Source organism: Daucus carota, chromosome 6 (genome assembly GCF_001625215.2).
Source record: "Daucus carota subsp. sativus chromosome 6, DH1 v3.0, whole genome shotgun sequence".
Taxonomy (NCBI): Eukaryota; Viridiplantae; Streptophyta; class Magnoliopsida; order Apiales; family Apiaceae; genus Daucus; species Daucus carota.
The window spans coordinates 36667289-36687189 of NC_030386.2; the positions used below are offsets into that span (position 1 = coordinate 36667289).

A 19901-nucleotide genomic window follows, 5' to 3' on the forward strand; every position below is an offset into this window, starting at 1 on the left:
GAAGTTCATTTTGACAAATAGGACTAACATTTGAAATAAAAAGTTAGGAACGGTAACTAATCATCAATTAATTTTTATTTCATAATTTGTTTAAATGATTAAATGTTCGATTGCTTAGTTATTTATCTGATTAAATATTAATCAATTTAATTAATTTTTATTAATCCTTATTTTATGCATTCGTCGATTAATTATAGTGTTCGTATTTTTATAGCAGCGCTTTTAACCTGTCTGATGATTTAAATAACTAAATTATTTAAATATTGATGTGCGCATGTACAATATTGGCAATTAAAAAAAATTAATTCCATCAACTTAATACACATAAAAAATATATCTATACATATCTTTTAAGCTGTATAAAATTTATCGGTTCCCATCACATTTTAGGAGACTTATATGCATGCATATATATATATATATACACACACACACACACACTAATTATTGACATAATAAAATTTACTCTACGTCCATGTATGCAGGGCTCGGGAAAATTCATGGGGTTTTTTCATAAATATATAGGAAAAAGTAAATTTTTGCAAATTTACTTTTCTCAAGAATAGCTATTTGCAGTTATACTACACTAAGTTTCTAAATTGCAAAAATACTACCCCTCCCTTCTGCAACTGAATGCAACCACATGCAACTGAATGCCTGATTTCAAGTTCCAATTCTCAAATGTCATTTTCGACCTCATCCTTGAAATCAGGAGTTGCAGTTGCATATGAGGTTGCATATTAGATCAAAATAGAATTAACTGAATGCAACCTCATAAGCAACTGAATTTTTTTAGGGTGGGGTGATATTGTGGTGGATTTGGGTTGCAGGCCTACAACTGATGTATGGATGCCTCTGGCGGGGCTATTAGATCAAAATAGAATCAACTGAATGCAACCAAATGCAACTGAATGCAACTAAATGCCTGATTTCAAGTTCCAGTCTCCAAATGTCATTTTCGACCAGATTTTCAGAATATATATATATATATATATATATATATATATATATATATATATATATATATATATATATATATATACTCCAAGGATGAGGTCGAAAATGACATTTGAAAAGTGGAACTTGAAATCAGACATTCAGTTGCATATGAGGTTGCATTTAGTTGCAGGGGGAGGGGTAGTATTACTATTTTTGCAATTTAGAAACTTAGTTTAGTATATATGCAATTAATTTAGGAAGATGGTATTTTTGCAAATAAGATCCTAAAAAGTAGTATATTTGATAAATTCCCAAAATTCATTTGCATATATTAAATCTCCACTCTGCGTTATTTTATTCTATATCTGTGGAAAGCTCCTGAACAAAGAAGTGGATATTAAGCAGTAACTTTCCTGTGGTTGAGCGATAATCATTTAAATATATTTGATGTTAAATTACAACTCCTCTTCAATGTACTCAAAAATCGCAAGCTAAATAGAGCAATTGGAAAAAGAAAAAACCTTATGAAGTTTTATTATTTTTATTCCCGGCAAGAACGTACATATGACTAATACAACAGGTGAATCGCAAACTAATTATTTTTCACAAATATAAATTACAAACTTACAACCCATATAATTTGGAAAAACAGAAGATAAACCCTGTGCAAACTCATGAACTCTTTCTTTGAATTGACTTTTTATTCTTTGCCTACTCATTTGCAGGCAATTAAGTGAATTATCTGTAAAAACATAACACAGTGAATGAAAGTTCAGCTGAAACTGAGATCATACTTGGGTTGCCTAGTTGCGGGGTCGAAAAGCCCGAAATGCTTCTCGGTCTCGTCCCCCTCTTTGAGGTACTCATCAAACATCGCAAACAAGAAGGTTTCGATATTCCCTGGTTTCTTCGGTGTCCCAGTTTCTTTAACATGATTAATCAAATTCTTGTAGTAAGTCCCTGCATTCTCTACAGTTGTGTCTTTACCGGCTTCCGAAGGCCATCCACTCTCTGATACTACTATATTGATGTTCGAATCACTCAATTTCTCCACAGCCGAGTACATAGTGTCCAACATTGCATCAAAGAGGTTCGTGTATTGAAGACCGGTACCTTCATCTGATACAACCGTATTTGTTGGCTCAAATAAAGCGTATTGAAGATTTTCGTCAGGATTTTTTTGGTAGCTGAAATATGGATAAATGTTTGCTAGCAATGGCGAATTGTTATCAGCTAGAAACTGAATGATCGGTTGCATGAACCCTTGTGCGCTGTCTTTGAATGCACCCTGTGACGGAGGGAACGAATTTCGAGCAAGGAGACCAGAATATGTGGCGGTCGAAACCTTGATTTGATCTTGTAACCCTCCGGCTACAATTGCGTCATGCAAATTTCTCATGGCGGGGAGAACAAAGTTAAGGTACCGGGAACTATCGTTGTCAGGATCAACTTCATTTCCAACAGCAATGTAACGAAATTTGACATCTTGGTAATTTAAAATATTGTCTCGAACCCAATTTGTTGCAGCAACAGAATCTTGAAGGGATTCAAGTTCCGTGTTTGGCACGTCAAGAATGAGCTCTATGTTGGACCCTCTAAGAGCGTCAAGAGTGGCATGAAGGGGATCGTAGAGCCTCATTCTTCCAATTCCGTTGTCTTTGTACAATCTCACTGTGTCCTCTTCGCTTGGCCGAGGATCTAAGTTTCTCCCATTACACACGCCTATGGGTTGTGCCCCTGCAAATTAAACCAAACCAAATCAAACCAAACGATAAGTGATCAATAAATTTTTTATCATTACACTAACAAGTCACACAAGTTTTGCTTAAAGAGAGAAAACAAAACCTGCAGTCTTAAAAGCAGGCACTAAGATCCCCAGAAACAACACTGTAGCTTGCATAACACTGATCAGTAAGGCCATCGGAATGTTACACAACTCAAATGTTCGGTGTGTTAGTTTGTACAATCTCACCACACTTATATAGTACTCGAGACTCGTCAAGACTTTGAAAGACTCTCGGAAAATTCCAGTTAAGCACATGCAGTCTGCAAAATTAAAAAAAACAACCACCACATATCACACTGTGGAAAAAACAATCTTGTAAGTTTCGTTCTGTGGTCGTTTTCTCGAAACGTAGTCTTTGGTTCGCAAACCCCAAATTCTGTAACGAGAATTCTAACACATTAACGTGTCCGAAGGCCATTCTCTTCCCAGCTACCACGTCTATCATCTAACCCAGGAAAATTAATTAGGAATTTGAATATTTTAATAAAAATTAAGATACGCTACAAATATTCAGTAGTTTTCCAAAATTAAGTTCTTATTTCGTATTCCCTCTGTCCTAATATGTTCTATATGTTATTTTTCGATACATATTTTGAGATTTCTATAAAATATAGTGTCATAATATTTTTTAATTTTTTTAACTTTTACTATATTTAAAATTAATAACTATAAAAGCATTATGAAATTTTATTTTATAAATCTCAAAATGAATGTAAACAAAACAACATGCTGGGCGGGACAAGTATCTCACACTCGTGTCAATTAGTATAACGAATTAGTCTTTCAGGTCGTTTTCTTAAGCAATAGTCTTTTTGGTATACTTTTCCATAGTACCAAGTCCAGATTCACAGGAGTCTCGTGACCTATGTTGCACGGGGACGCCTACTAGGTGGAGTACCGCAGTTTGGGGACGTCCCGGGGACGGGGACGGCACGGGGACGGCTGGGGACGGCTTGGGGACGTCCCCAAAAAGTTGGGGACAGCAGGTTAAAATTGGGGACGTTTCCTGGAGTAAAATGATAAATATACCCGTCCCCAATTAAACATAACATAGAAAACCCCAACTCAGTGGCTTCTATTCAAGTTATATACATTATTCACACGTTCTTCATATATACATACAATCATAACTCTTCTCAAACTACTTTCTCACTCAACCAAATAAACATAACTCATTAGTTTTCAATGGAAACACAACATGGAATTAGTGGTACTGGATATGGACATGCTGGAAGTGGAAGTGGATCTGACAATCAACCTCCTTTGTGAGCCTGAAATGGAGAATGAGTTGATCTCCGGTGATATTAATATTTGAGAATGTTGCATCTGTCCTATTTATATTAAATTTTTAATTTTTTATTAATATATTATGTGCCGTCCCCGTACCCTTTAATTTTAAAATTGACGTTTCATGTCCCCGTCCCCGTACCCGTATATGTTCCCGTACCCGTCTCCGTGCAACCTAGCTCGTGACGTCCAAATTACTGTGTCATCAAATATAACCCGACTGATACTATGCAGGGATGAGCAAAATCGAACAGGAATCGAAAAATCGAATCATATCGTGTAAATTCGGTTCGGTTTGGTTTTAATTTTCTGAAAATCCAGTCCATTCGGTCCGGACCAAATCGACCGACATAAAGTTTGGTTCGGTCCGGTCCGTAAAAAAATATTTCGGTCCGGAACGAATAGTCCAAAATATATATAATTTAATTTATATTTATATTATATATATATATATATATATTATATGTTATATTTATAATATTTAACTTGTAAATTTAATTATATCTACCTTTAATGAATTGGGGGTGATTAATTAATATGAAAATTTTAAAATAAATCATGATTTTTAGTTTTATTTATAATATAAATTTTTATTTTTCAAATAATTTCAGTTCTTTTGGTCCGGACCGAATGAACCGAATTATTTCGGTTCGGTCCGGTTCAGTCCATTATAAAACTTCGGTCCGGTTCAGTCCGAAAAATATTCAAACTTCGGTTCTCAGTCTATTCGGTTCGGTCCGGTTTTGGACCGAACCGACCGAATGCTCACCCCTAACTACATGCATGTTCTTTGTTAGTTTGTCAATTTATATTTTATTTATTTTGTGTTCATCAGAAATTTCGATTTCTTTCTAAAATTTAATTTTTTTTATAAAAATTTTAACATAAAACTTTATTCTGGAGAATTTTTTTCAAAATAATATATTAAACAATAATTGTGAAGAGTCTATATGTCGGTCCCCTTCCGGTATAAAAGAAAATTGAGAGGGACAGAAACAACAATTAAGATGAAGAATGTTTCAGTATATTTTAAAACTTACCAGACGCATAAGTTTTTTATTTGTACACTTGAAGTATAATCCTATATCTATTAAAAGCTCTGAACCAAAATATTGAGCAGTAAGTTTACTCAAAACATATAGCTTGCTAAATAGAACAATTGGAAAAAGAAAAACCCTTACGAATAATTTATTATTTTTATTCTCGCCAGAGCGTACATATGAGATATGACTAATACAACAGTTTACGGTGAAGCGCAAACTAATTATTAATCCCACACTCAGGAACTCTTTCTTCAAATTGACTTTATTCGGCGATTAATCTGTAAAAATATAGGACTTAATAAAAGTTTAGCTGAAATTCAGCTGATATTTAGGCTGCCTTGTATCGGGGTTGAAAAGCCCGAAATGCTTCTCGCTCTCTGCCCCATTTTTGTTGTTCTCATCAAACATCGCAAACAAGAAGGTTTCGATATTCCCTGGTTTCTTCGGTGTCCCTCCTTTAACATGATCAATCAAATTCTTGTAGTAAGTCTGTGCATTCTCTACACTTGCGCCTCTATCGCCTTCCGAAGGCCATCCACTCTCCGATACTACTAGTTTGATGTTCGAACCACCCAATTTCTCCACAGCCGAGTACACAACGTCCAACAACGCGTCGAAGAGGTTCTTGTACTGACGACCCCCTTCATCTGATACAACCACATTCGTTGGTGCAATTAAAGCGTATTGAAGATTTTCCTGAGCATTATCGCGGTAGCTGATGAATGGATAAATGTTTGCTAGTAATGGCGAATTGTTATCGGCTAAAAACTGAATAATTGGCCTCATGAACCCTTGTGCGCTGCCTTTGAATGCACCCTGTGACGGAGGGGACGAATTTGGACCAATGAGACCAGAATATGTGGCGGTCGAAACCTTGATTTGATCTTGTAACCCTCCGGCTACAATTGCATCATGCACATTTCTCATGGCGGGAAGAACAAAGTTAAGGTACTGGGAGCTATCGTTGTCAGGATCAACTTCATTTCCAACAGCTATGTAACGAAATTTGACGTCTTGGTAATTTAAAATATTGTCTTGAACCCATGCCTTTGCAGCATCAGGGTTTTGAAGGGATTCAAGTTTCGTGTTTGGGACGTCAAGAATGAGCTCTATGTTGGACCCTCTAAGAGCGTCAAGTGTGGCGTGAAGTGGATCGTAGAGCCTCATTCTTTCAATTCCGTTGTCTTTGTACAATCTCACTGTGTCCTCTTCGGATGGCAGATTGAGTCCGTTTCTCCCATTACAAACGCCTATGGGTTGCGCCCCTGCATATTAAACCAAACCGAACCGAACCAGACCATAAGTGATCAGTAAATATTTTATCATTACACTAACAAGTCGCACAAGTTCTGCTTATACAAAGAGAAAACAAAACCTGTAGTCATGAAAACAGGCAATAAGATCCCAAGAAACAGCACCGTAGCTCGCATAAAACTGAGCAAAGCCATCGGAAAGCTATACGATAAAATTACCAAGAGTAGTAACTCAAATGTACCGTGTGTTAGTTTGCAAATCTCACCACACTTATATAGTACTCAAGTCGTCCAGACTTTGAAAGACTCCCGTAAATTCCACTTAAGCACACCCAGTCTACTAAACTAAAATCAAATTTCCACACATGACACCGTTGAAAAATCAATCTTGCCATTGTCGTACTTACCGGGTTTTTGTGGTCGTTTTCGTGCAACGTTGTAGTCTTTGGTTCGTAAACCTCAAATTCTAAGCCGCCGTTAAAATCCAAACACATTAACGTGTCCAAATGCCATCTCTTCCCAGTTGCCTCGTTTATCATCTGAACTAGGATGATAGTTACTGATATTAGAGGAATTCGAATATATTATAAATAATTAAGAGACAAAGTCTAGAAATATTTAGTAACTTCCGAAGTTAAGTTCTTACTTTGTGTCACGCAGTCGTGTCAATTAGTTATAACCAATTAGTCGTTCCGGTCGTTTTCTTGATAAGCAGTCTTTTTGGTTTGCTTACTTTTCTTCTTTAGCACCGAGTCCAGAGATTCATAAATCATAGGAGTCTCGTGACGTACAAATTACTGTGTCATCTTTTCCAGTTACCGCGCTAATTAGAAGAATCGTCAAATATTACCCAACAGAAATTATATATAGGAAAATTTACTGCCCTATTAACTGCATTAGCCGTAACCAGTGTGCTAGAAATGTTTATGATTTATGTTTGAGAACCAAAGAATTCAATTTTTTTATATATAAAATCTTAAAAGATCTGATTCAAGTCTCTGTCTAATGGGACGTGAAAATTTGACTAATGGCTGCCAGTGAAAATTGTAAAAATTATAAAAAATCAAAATTTCACGGATTGAATTAAGTTAAAATTTTGGTATGTTGATTAACGATTATTTCAAAAACACAAGTAATGAAAGTTTTTGATTTCAAGTTCACTGACTTATAGAAATCTGCACATTAATCTCAAGAACATGAAGAAAAAACTTATTAAAATACAATTTTTTATACATTAGTGAACTCAAAATAGAAAATTTTCACCAACCCGCGTTCTTGAAATCACTCGTATATTAACATATCAAAATTTTATTTCAATCCGTGAAGTTTGATTTTTCATGTTTTTAATTATTTTTACCTTTGATTTTTCAATCTCTACGTTAGCATTAACTAAAGCTCAGTTAGTCAAATTTTGACGGAGGGAACTAAATAAATTTTTTTGAAAATTTAATTATCGAAAAATTAGATTCTTGACGGAATAATGATAATAATATATAGTTCATTCAATATATAATATCTAACCATTTGCAAATAAAGATGTCACGTATGACAAAACTACAAATATTAATATAATCATAGTATATATAACTATATATACCCTTATAACTAATATAAATTATATTATATTTAATTATATAAAATATGATATGATAGTTAATCAATATTAAAATGATATGGTACAATGATAATGCATAGTTTTGTCTGTTTTCATCAAAGAAAATGTCAGATACTTAAAAATTGTTCCATTTTTGTCAAATTTTAATTGACAATTTTTTATTTCCATTCGAATTAATTATTACAAGATTTCTATATGCATACAAATTACCCGATTAAAATAATTTATCAGTATATTACATTATTATATGGGAAAAGTTTGAGTTAAAACTTGGGCAGGCGGCATTACTCTTTTCAAACATGTCCCACCATTATGATCGTTACTAACGGACGTCGTGTGCCGTCTGCTTAGTGCTTATATTTCCGTCGCCCATTGGTCAAAAGTCCAGATTCATAGTCTCGTATATGCCTCACGAACTAACAATCTTTTCAGTTAATTTCCTGATGTTAGTCAGTCGGTACTTGTTATTACTACTTTGAAGTTAGAAAGCTTCAGCAATCAGCATGCAGAGAAAGTCTAGTTAACCGGCAAGCAGAGAAATCATCTATTTATATATATATAATTGATTTTAAGATGCACATGAGCTGTTAGGCAGAGTTTAGCAGCGGACCGGTCTATGCGAATCAGTTAAATTCTAATCTAGAAAAATTCGTTATAACGATTATCCGGACCATATAGATTTTAAGAATTTGGTTACAATTTTGTAAGGATTTTAAGGTTTATATAAATATTTTATATAATAAATAATATTTAATAATATAATTGACTATAATTAGTGCAAATATTAATTTATATTAAATTATAATAATTGAATTTATAATTTAGTATGACATATTTGGTTTTCTTTCTAATCAAATTAGTGAAACGTTCAACGATATTTTAGATATAATGTTAAAAAAAATTGATTCTCACCAATTATGTTTTAACTTTTATCTTTCATAATATAATAAATTTTCAAATACAAATAAAATATATAAAATTTAGATAATTACAATGCAGCTGAGTACTTCACCGTGGCTCAATGTCGAACAAGACTTTGCCCCACTCAAAACCAGTGTTGTAAAAAGCGCATTAAGCGGCCGATTAAGCGGCCGCCTAAGCGGAATCGGCCCTAAAGCGCTTCGATTTTGTACTAAGCGGGAGATTAAGCGTTTTTGAAAATTAAGCGGATTAAGCGGTCGTTAAGCGGATTAAGCGGTAATTAAGCGGTCAAAATGATGTTGACTTGCAAATTTGTTTAAAAAAATAATTTTAAAATATTAATTTTTTATTAATATAACTATAATTATATTATAAAATTAAAAAAATATATTTTATCAAAAATATTAAAAATGCATATTCTTAACACAACATAATATTATTTTTAAATATATTAATATTATAATTAAATATTTAATTATATTTAATTAATTCGCTTATTGACCCGCTTAAAATTCCGCTTAAGCGTCCGCTTTACCGCTTAAGCGCTACAAGGTCCTCCTGCCGCTTAGAACCAATTTGCGCTTTTCACAACATTGCTCAAAACCCGGAGTTTGGAGCGTTTCGAGGTTTTCAAACCAAGATAACAATTAGGTTACGTAATATTGCCCGCATGGAAATGGAAATTATGGAATAGTTCAACATTTAGGTTACGTGTGCGTTCAGTATTTAACCATATATTGCACATGCGCGAAGACACGAGAAGAAAAGGTAGGATGGGAAACAAAATATCTGTAAAACAGATATGTAAGACAAAGGTGTTAAGAATATAAGTGCAGATTTCATTTTAAATATTTTACTTTTTCAAAGTTTTAATTATTGTATGTTTTATAGTTTTCAGGTAATTTTAAAATAAAATATAATGTAATTGTTAGAATTTTATATTGGTTTTATTAATTTAGTATACTTATCTAATGAAACTCGAATTTTAGATTTTCACATCAAACATATTAACATTTCTCTTGATTTGAAAATTTTAATAATCACGTTTACAAAAATAACTAAAAGTAGGAATAAACAAATTATAAATATGCCTGCATTTCGATATTATATTTTCAAACAAAGACAACGATTGGGTTACGGAATGCGAAGTAGCAGACAAATATAATGTGGAAAATTGTTGCCCGCATGAATCAACTGGAAAATTTTAAGGCTATAAACAGTAGGTAGACAAACAGTATAGAGCTAGTACCCGTTGTGACAAGCTATTGCAACGTGCTGCGTTGAATATATTCGATTATTTGATTACCAAATTTGAAAACCACCTGGTAAGTAGTGACATAAAAAGTTTCTTATGTTAAGAGTTTGACCGTACCATGTCCTGTAAATATAGGTTAGCTGCATATATTATTATTTTTAAATATAAGTTTCTTCATTAAATTAAATATAAAGTTATATAATTTGTTCTCGATGACTTGAAATAACTCTACATTAAATCATAATTATCTGAAATAATTATACTGTGGAAACAATTTTAATATCAAACTTTATGTTTAAATTTTAGGTGTTAAATTAATACTATATATATATATGTATGTATGTATATTTTATATTAAAATCAAATATTATGTGATTCATTAATTAATATGAAATTTTTTTAATATGATTATACATGGTTGAATTTTTCTTTTCTTTCTTTATCATATTTCTGGTTAAATTTTAAGACTTTATAATTCTGGTCATTATGTACGTGGTGCTGGTGATATCACTTGCCGACCAGCTGCCCAGACTTTTTGCTCGTCTGCGTAGAAAATATGGTTATGTGATCGTGGTCATCCAGCTGCACATTCACAGAACCTGCATCAAAATATCAACTTAAATTTTATTTCGGAACCACTGAAAATGGACGGAGATATCATCGAACTTAAGGGCTATATAAACCCTAATTTGTTCTGTCATCATATAACAATATTCATCATCACATTTCCTTATACATAGTTAAATAATAGTTCAATATGGCAGCGCAAACGTCTCTCTTGGCTCTTTCATTCGCTGCACTTCTGTTGATTGGTAATTAAGTTTCTGCATCTAAATTTTTATTGACGAACATTTTTTTTAGCAAGTTAGGTTATATATATAGCAAATAAAGCAGGCTTCAAACTGTGTACTTTCAGGTGGTGAGTCGGCAACATTCACAATCAAAAACAACTGTCCCATGACAATCTGGCCAGCTGCGTTCACCGGGGAGGGATCACAGCCATCAACAACAGGGTTCGAACTAGCTTCACAGGCATCGAATACTATCGACGTTCCATCTCCAACCAAAACTTCCGGAAGAATATGGGCTAGAACATACTGCACAGCCACTTGCCTTACCGGAGAGTGCGGACATGGCGGCGAAGCCTGCAGTGGAGCTACGGTGTTCCACCAGCAACCCTAGTTGAATTCACATTAAACGACAACGGTGGACTGGACACCTACGACATCAGTAATGTTGATGGTTCTAACTTGCGTGTTACTCTAGCACCTGATAACTCGGCATGTGTGACAACCAGCTGCCTGGGTGATATAAACGCAGACTGTCCTGCAGATCTGGCGAGAAAATCTGGTAGTGAAACAGTGGGATGCCTTAGCGATTGTGCGGCCTTAAATAGACCAGAAGATTGTTGCACTGGTGCGTTTAATACTACACAAACATGCCAGCCATCAAGGTCGGCAAATTACTTTAAAGAAAAGTGTCCACAGGCTTATGGCTATGCTTTCCATGATCAAACTAGCACCTTCACTTGCTCTACCGGAACTAACTACAGAATCACATTCTGTCCGTGAAAAGTACTGATTTTAAGTTGATATGTCAAGCGCAAACTAAATAAACTGTGCTCTCACTTTTCTAGGTACTACAATAAGAGAGCAATAACATTGAATAAGTGATGTATACTGTTTTACCTTTACCGATTGTCTCCGCAATATTTTATACCTATGCCTCTTTCCTTGTCTTCTTATTTGTAAGAATTTTATTTTTGTTGGTTAAATATTGTTATAAGAGTTGCATATATACGCTCCCAAATAAAAAATAATTATATATCACTTTATGTCATACCAGATATCTTCTGATCAATTTATCCAGGAAATTTCTAAATGATAAAATATGAAATATATAAATAATAATTTTCTAATAATAATACTAGACATCACATTTATATACGTTCACATATAAAAATAACTAAATGTTAATCATTTTATCTGATTAAAAATAAATGAGATGAATACCTAACCCTACCCTTCCCAGCAAAAGACAACATGACGTAGACGTAGTGCAAAAGAATATTACGAGGAAAAAGGGTAAAATGGCTAATTCATAACAAAGCTGCTTAAAAACTTGCAGTTTGGTCATGGAGTTAAAAAAGCTTACAGTCAACTAATGAAGTATTAAAAAACTTGCATATTAATAACTCCCGTTAACTCTGTTAAAAACATAACGGAAATAAGCTCATTTTCAGATAGATCACTGGATGAAGAACAACACTGCAAATACATCATTCCAAACATAAAAACCATCCACCCCCCTGCAGTTACAATAATAAAGAGAATTATCATCCCACCTTCAGTTACAGTCACAAAAAACTACCATATTACCAAGTTTACAGTGTCCAAAAAGCAACATGTTCCCCAGTAGCAAATTACAAATATTAAACTACAGTCCTGTTTTTCTTGGGACCTTGAATTTTCTCACAGGAAGCTTTGGCCTTCCTCTTTTGCTGGTCCCAGCTTTATGTGGTTGCAGCTTTGAAGGAGATGGAGTCCCACCTGTGCCATGTGTTGCTTGAACATTTGGTGTAGGCATCTGCATTTTAATGAAACAAACAATTAATACACTAGTTTGTGCATGAATTAAAGCAATTGAAAGGATAAAATAACTTACAAAAACCATTCTTTGGCTTCTTCTAGGTGTAGTTGGTGGTGGTGCACTAAGCACATGCTCAGCCTCCAAAATCTCATCCATAAGCTCAGCTTCCCCTGTCTCCCTTTCCCTCCCAACCCTCTCACTTTCTGCAGTTCTTTCAGCTTCTTCTTCAGTCATTTGTCTCCTCTTTGGCATCCTTTTTCTGACTGGCTTCTCCACATAATCAGCAGGCTTGTTAGGGCATTTGCCTCTAGTATGCCTTGTCTCTCTATAGATTGTGCAATGCATTACCCTCCCCATCCTAGAGAAGTTTGGTCTTTGGGATTGCTTCATCCTTCCTCTAGCCCCCTCCCACCCTTCCCTCCTCCTCTGCCTTTTAGGCCTTCCCCTCAGCTGCTTCACAAATGGTGGTGGGAGAACTGTGTCTCCCATTGTCTCCTCCCAAAAGGGTTCCCCCCTCAGCACTTCCAAACAAAATGAGTAAGTCCTCATATATGTATCTTTCTTGAACCAATGTTCCACATAGTCAACTAGATCTTCTCTCATTTTTTGAATGGCACAAACAGAATGAGAGCAAGGTATGCCAGTTAACTCCCATACTCTACATGAACAAGTTCTTTCTTTCAAATTAACACAAAAACCTACCCCCCTCCATTTCACTTGAAAGTTATCCTGACCATCCCACAACACACTGCACTCACTACTCTCCAAAACAGCTCTATCTAACATTTTTTTGGCTTTAGGCACAAGCACACAGTCTACATCCCTCATTGCATCTCTCTTTTTATGTATCCTCTCCATAAGCATATCATGAATTTCTGTAAGCATATCAGTTAAGGGCATGTACCTTGTCTTGAGGATCCAAGCATTGAAGCACTCAGAGATATTGTTGTCAGTGCTTGCACATTTGGAATGAGTTGCAAAGTATGCTTGAGACCATACTTTGGGATCCAGTTCATTCATCTTCTGAGCAGCCCCTTTGGAGTGCTTTTCAAGGTCCTTCATTGCAGCCTTGAACTGAGCTGGATGTGTGGATGTACAAGCTCTCCAAAATGCCACTTTGACAGCTTCACCTGGATGCTTCTTAGACAAGTTGGAAGACAAATGTCTAGCACAAAATCTGTGCTCCACAAGAGGGAGAAATTCCCTCACTGCCTTATCCAAGCCCTACAACAAAGGTCATAAAACCAAAACAAAATTAGATTCACATAAAACACAAAGACAAAGCTGATAAATTAGTTGTAAGGTAAGATATTAACACCTTTTGTTGATCTGAAATTAGTGTATATCCAGTGCCATCTCCCAACTCTATATCTTCAATCAATAGGAGTAAGAACCAACTCCAAGAATCATAAGATTCAGACTCTACCACAGCCATTGCAAATGGGAACATGCTGTCATTGCCATCTCTTCCAACTGCTGAAAGAAGCTGGCCACCTCACACAGATTTGAGAAAGCAGCCATCCAGACCTATGATTGGTCTACATCCAGCCTTCCAACCCTTTTTCAGCTTGTCATAACAGACATAAAATCTCTGAAAATGAGGTGCATCTCCCTCATTCACCCTTGTTGTACAGATCTTCACTGTGTTGTCCTTATTTCCCCTCAAAATTTCACCACCAACGTTCCTAACCCCAGCATAGTGTTTTTTCATCTCTTCCTCAACTTGACTTAAGGCCCTCTGTCTCACCCTACAACACTTAGCTTCACCAACTTCAACCTTCAAAGTAGTCCTGAATTCTTCTTGCATTTCTTTAAGCTTCCAACTAGGATTTCTTCTTATCCTAGGACCATACAGATCTGCTAGGTACTTGACAGTCACAAGCTTATTTCTGTATTGGTAGATGCAGTTATGCTCATCATTAACTGTCTTCAGCTGCCAACTTTTATTCTCCTTCAAGTATGAGAACCACATCTTAAAGGGACATCCTTTACTGCACACAACTTGGATCCTCAGCTGGTCATCCACACTGTACTTCAGTGGTCTCCCAGATGCAATAGAAAAGCTCCTAACTGCATCTTTGACTTGTGCTTTATCCCCAAAAGTAAGTCCTGGAACCCACTTAATATCTTTACCATCAGTCTCCATGTTAAATACCTCTTTTACCCTTAATTTTCTTTTTCTAACTCTTGGCTCAGCATATGCAACATCACCATCTGTCTCTTCACCACTATCTGCACTCCTACAATACTCTGAATCAGTGTCTCCTTCACTGGCTTCATTCTCAGGCCTCCCAACTCTTTCAAGTTGTTGTTGTTCATGTCTCACTTCCTCCCTAATCCTTCTACAATCATCAAGATCAGAGCCACTCCCATCCCCAATTTCATCTTCACTCTCACTTTTTTCACTCTCTTCTACATAGTCTTCATCATCACTGTCTTCATCATCTACACCTTCTCCACCTTCAAATCCTCCAATTTCTGCACCCTCAAATCCTCCAACTTCTGCACCCTCAAATCCTCCAACTTCATCAGCACCCTCAAATCCTCCAACTTCATCACCTATATCTTCACCAGCCTCATTCTCACACAACTCATAATCTTCCCCATCCCCATTCACATGATAAAGGTGTAGCCTAATGACCCCAGCGGCTTTTGTTGCTACATGAACTATTTCCGGGATTTGATCATCACTCACAAGCAGTTTGTACCCACCCCTTGGACTAACACCATTACACAGATAATATAACTTATCAGATTCTCCAACGACAAAATCAAACATATTTCTTATATAGCTCACACTCAATTTCTCAACATCAACCTTAATCCTTTTCATTGTATCCCTACCCACATACTCTCTAACACCAGTTAAATTAGGAGTAACAAACCCACCATTATAAAACAACACAATTCGAACAGTCCTGTATACACACATAATATACATACGAATTTAGGGTTTATCGACAAAATAAAGAGGGTTTACTGAATCAACAAGAGAATTAGAGAGGAAACTTACTCCATTATGCACGAAATCGAGAAATCGTCGCCGGTGAGTAGTTCAGTTGAATCGTCGTCTCCGCTTTCCCGCTCAATCGCACTGTTGTCTGCTTAGATATGTAATAAAATGTGTTTTAAGTTTTATTATGCATATTTAGATGTAATTAGGCTTGGGTCGGGTCGATGTAAGCTTGGGTCGGGTCGGGATGACGGGTTTTTAACGGAGACGTTAAAAGTCAAAGGCACTTTAACGTTTGTGTAAGTTTCTGTTAGCACGGTCGTTCGATTGAATTTTTTTTAAAACAAAGTTATGTGTTTGAGAGTTTTTTCAACTCCATGACCAAACTGCAAGTTTTTAAGCAGCTTTGTTATGTATCAGCCATTTTACCCTGAGGAAAAATGTTGCACGCATGGTAATGCAAACAAATATAATGTGGAAAATTGTTGCACGCATGAGAATGGAATGTGAAAAAGGAGTATATAGTTATTAAAACTCGACATTTCAAATGAGCAAAGTAAAAAAAAAAGGGAAGGAGTACAAATTATATTATTTTTAATTATTTAAATATGATATAATATTTTAATAATATTAAAAAGATCTGGTAAAATTATAATGCGTCGATATGCCAGTTTTTTCCAAACAAATCCCACAGTTAACGTCCTCACTAAGTGAGCCGATGCCAGTGGCGGAACCAGGAATGAAATTCAGGGGGGGCTCAAATTTGTAAAGCACCGATTGAAATTTGGATACCGAACCTCGATACCACATTCATCAAAGGGAGACGGTCATCTCTCTAGGTTGCACGTATTGATTGGTTAAAGGGTCTCAAATAGAACGTTGTTCAAAGTGCATTAACATAAATACAGCAGTAAGCAGTGACGTCGGAAAAAAAATTGCCCTATAGAATAGCGATTTTTTTGCGCCACATAAGGACTGTAGACCTTCGAAAAAGCGTAAGTAATCAGTTCCAAGTGACATGGCTATTCACTATTCCTTTCCAAGAAGTCTCCTTCTCCATGTGTGGCGTGATAAAATAAGGACCACTAAGGACCCAATTTGTCCTTCTTCTCACAAAAACCCCATTGCCGGAAATATTAAGCCTACTGAAGGCAGGGAGAGTCGGAGAGCAGGTTGCAGGCCCTGCGAGCTACGGGGATTGGGAGACGGCCGGGAGGGAGAGCGCAGCTGAGCAGGTTGTGGCGAATCCATTCGCTACTAAATGAATTTATCACAGTGAGAAGCTGAGTTAGGGTAGTGTCAAGTGTGTGCGTATGACTTATTCTGTTTGAATGTATTTGTTAATAAAAATCTCTTTAGATTAAGAGCAAGTCCAAAGCAGAGAGAGAAAGAGAGTATGTATAAAAATTTATTATAATATATAGGATAGAGCAAGGAGAGAGATGTGCCTTATAAATAAAGCTTCAAGAGGTTGTCCTAATAATATAAGGCATGGCGTTGTTGGATCAACATTTTTTATCAAATGTCCTAACTTATGATTTTGGACATGTTATAAGGTATCTCTTGAACTCGCTCTAAGTATCCTAAATTATACAGACATGAATAATTCAGCGGAAGCTGAAAAAAAAATATACACTGTTTTTAAGAGGTTAGGGAGGGTTCTAGCATCCCTAGCCCCCCTCTGGTTCCGCCATTGACCGATGCTGTCATTTTCTTGAAACGGTGAACGCGGTCTGCTTAGTGCTTAAATTTCCGTCGCCTAACGGTCAAAAGTCCAGATTCATAGTCTCGTATATGCATCACGAACTAACAATCTTTTCAATTAATTTCCTGATGTTAGTCGATACTTGTTATTATAGCATCCGTCAACAGAATTGTATAGTACTCCCTCGGTCCCATCAGGATGTTTACGTTCACTGTTTGCACGCATTTTGAGGCTCTTATAAAGTATAGTTCAAAAATAATTTTTTTAATTTTTCTTTTTTTGAATAAAAGTTTAAACGTCAAACTTTTTTTCCGGATTTTTTTAAAAAATAAATATATAATGTAAGTATACTTTATCGGAGCCTTAAAATGCGTGCCAAAAAGTAACGTAAAGAACCTGGTGGGACGGAGGGAGTATATCGGAAGAATGCACATGGTATGCATTTATTTTAATGTTTGTGTGAAATATAATTTTATAATTTATTTTCAAATTTTTTCTGAATAAAAATTTAATATTAAATTTTTTGTTCAGAATTAGTTATTAATAATAAGTTATAAAGTAATTTGTTATAAAGTCAGAATTTGTTATTATAAAGTTTATCAAAAAAAAATAATAATAAGTTATAAAAGTATTAAACTGTGTGTCGAACTATAGAAAAAACCGTACATAAATAAAACGTTTAAGATCTATATTTTCAATTAAAAAATTAAAACTAATATATCAAAATATTTTTTACATCTCAAATTACATATGAAAACTCAAGATTGTCATTTTAAAACGAAAATAATATATGCCTATGGTTTAGCAGCGGACCGAATCAATCCCGGAAAATTCTTTAACATGCATTTTTGTTTAAATAAAAAGGTTTTCAGGGAATCCGCCAAGAGTGTCTCCTCCAAATTATTCCGACTAGAAATCATCATAGCTGTTAAGCAAGCATGGGACCCTGGTCCCTAGCCATTAGGTGGACAACCTCGTTAGCTAGTTTTCTTAACATGAAGTACTAATCTAATTATATCTCTCCTATATATCAACTATGCATAATTCAAAGCATCTAAGACACTTCTTACTTGAAGCTGGTAATGGGTGTTGTTCTGCAGCGCTTTCACAACTTGCAGCGAGTCGGTTTCAACTAGGGTTGGGACTTGGGTTTGGTAGCATATCTTTGAGCCAAGAGAGAGCCTCCTGCAAACGACATTATTTTTTCCAGTTATTAACGATTATGATCCGGATCATATAGACTCAAATAGTTTGGCTAGAGAATTTGTAAGAAATAATTGATGAGTAATCAATTAATCGGACTGTTTAAATGTTTTATATAATAAATAAATAATATTTAATAATATAATCAGTTATAAGTTAATTAATTTACTTATAGATATGGTAACTTTCTTTTATGACCAAAATCTAAGGTTCCGCCTCATCAAATTTGTAAAAAAAGATAGGTGATTCCTTGATAAAATAAAATAGATACCTTAGATTTTCGTGTAACAATATCGTGAAGATATGAAAGTGAATTTTACGTCATCAGAAAGATATGAAAGCGAAGAATTAAAATTAATATAATCGAGAGTATATGTTCTAAGATAATTTCGGGGTGAGTCAGGATCGAACCCCAGGATCTTAATCGATGGATTATAAACTCTCTGAGCTAAATTTTATAAAATTTAAGTACAAGTATAACCGTAAGTTAGACACCGAATTTTAAATCGCGCCGGACGTCCGTAGATGGTTTGGTTTGGATTGGTTTCCGACGTGTTGGTTTAAGAAATTGATGAATGAAGACCGAATTGCACTCTTGTTGGCAATTGTACCTTCGTGCAATAGGAAGAGTTTATTCTAGATTATCACCCAATCATTCTAAATTTCTAAGATAGAATAATCAAAATTTATTAATTTTAAGATCCTTATATTTTATAGCATATTTTGGTATAATATTTTAAAATATTTTTTATTTATTATTTCCTCCGTCACTCTGGTTTTTTTGCAGGTATTTTCAATGTTTAATACATATTTTAAGATGTACTCCCTCCGTCCCAATGAATTGTATACAGTTTCTTTTTTGGGACATCCCACCAATTGTATACATTTCAAAATAGTAAATTTTTATAATATAAAACATCAATACACCAACTACATTCTTCCACTATCTCTATTTAATAATAATATAAACACTATTACACCCAGTACTTTCCTCTACTATCTCAAATCTATTATTAAATATAAATGGGTCCCACCACTATACCCACTTTTCATTTAACTTTACTTATTTCTTACACAATTTCTTGGTCTCCGTGTCCCAACCATTTGTATACAAATGGTTGGGACGGAGGGAGTAGATAACTATAGTTTCATAATTTGTATTCTAAGATTTTTGTATAAAGTTTAAACATAAACTTTTATTTAGAAGAAAAAATAAAATAATTAATAAAATTATACTTTTTAGGAGTCTTAAAATCTGTCCTCAAATATAAAGAACTGAGGGGAACAAATGAAATACTATTATTTTTTTATTTAATTACTAATATTATATCAATAAACCGATTGATCTTAAC

At 34.9% G+C, this 19901-nt stretch overlaps 3 protein-coding genes and 1 pseudogene across 3 annotated transcripts; 1 reads left to right on the forward strand and 3 right to left on the reverse strand.

Moving 5' to 3' along the window:
- Window positions 1-1443: 1443 nt before the first annotated feature.
- On the reverse strand, window positions 1444-2980 carry LOC108225468 (glucan endo-1,3-beta-glucosidase-like). Its single transcript, XM_017400337.2, has 2 exons — window positions 2785-2980; window positions 1444-2676 (listed from the first exon to the last, which is right to left on the reverse strand). Exons 1-2 carry the CDS (start codon window positions 2978-2980, stop codon window positions 1712-1714), a joined length of 1161 nt encoding a protein of 386 aa, XP_017255826.2. The 3' UTR covers window positions 1444-1711.
- Window positions 2981-5171: 2191 nt separating this feature from the next.
- On the reverse strand, window positions 5172-6598 carry LOC108225221 (glucan endo-1,3-beta-glucosidase-like). Its single transcript, XM_017400047.2, has 2 exons — window positions 6431-6598; window positions 5172-6320 (listed from the first exon to the last, which is right to left on the reverse strand). The coding sequence occupies exons 1-2, from the start codon at window positions 6501-6503 to the stop codon at window positions 5362-5364; spliced, it is 1032 nt and encodes a 343-aa protein (XP_017255536.1). The 5' UTR covers window positions 6504-6598; the 3' UTR covers window positions 5172-5361.
- A 4158-nt stretch (window positions 6599-10756) lies between these two features.
- LOC108226757 (thaumatin-like protein 1) lies at window positions 10757-11838 on the forward strand (annotated as a pseudogene).
- Window positions 11839-12535: 697 nt separating this feature from the next.
- LOC135147288 (uncharacterized) lies at window positions 12536-14123 on the reverse strand. The gene is made up of 3 exons (XM_064080209.1): window positions 14007-14123; window positions 12764-13912; window positions 12536-12685 (listed from the first exon to the last, which is right to left on the reverse strand). Exons 1-3 carry the CDS (start codon window positions 14121-14123, stop codon window positions 12536-12538), a joined length of 1416 nt encoding a protein of 471 aa, XP_063936279.1.
- Between the last annotated feature and the right edge of the window lie 5778 nt (window positions 14124-19901).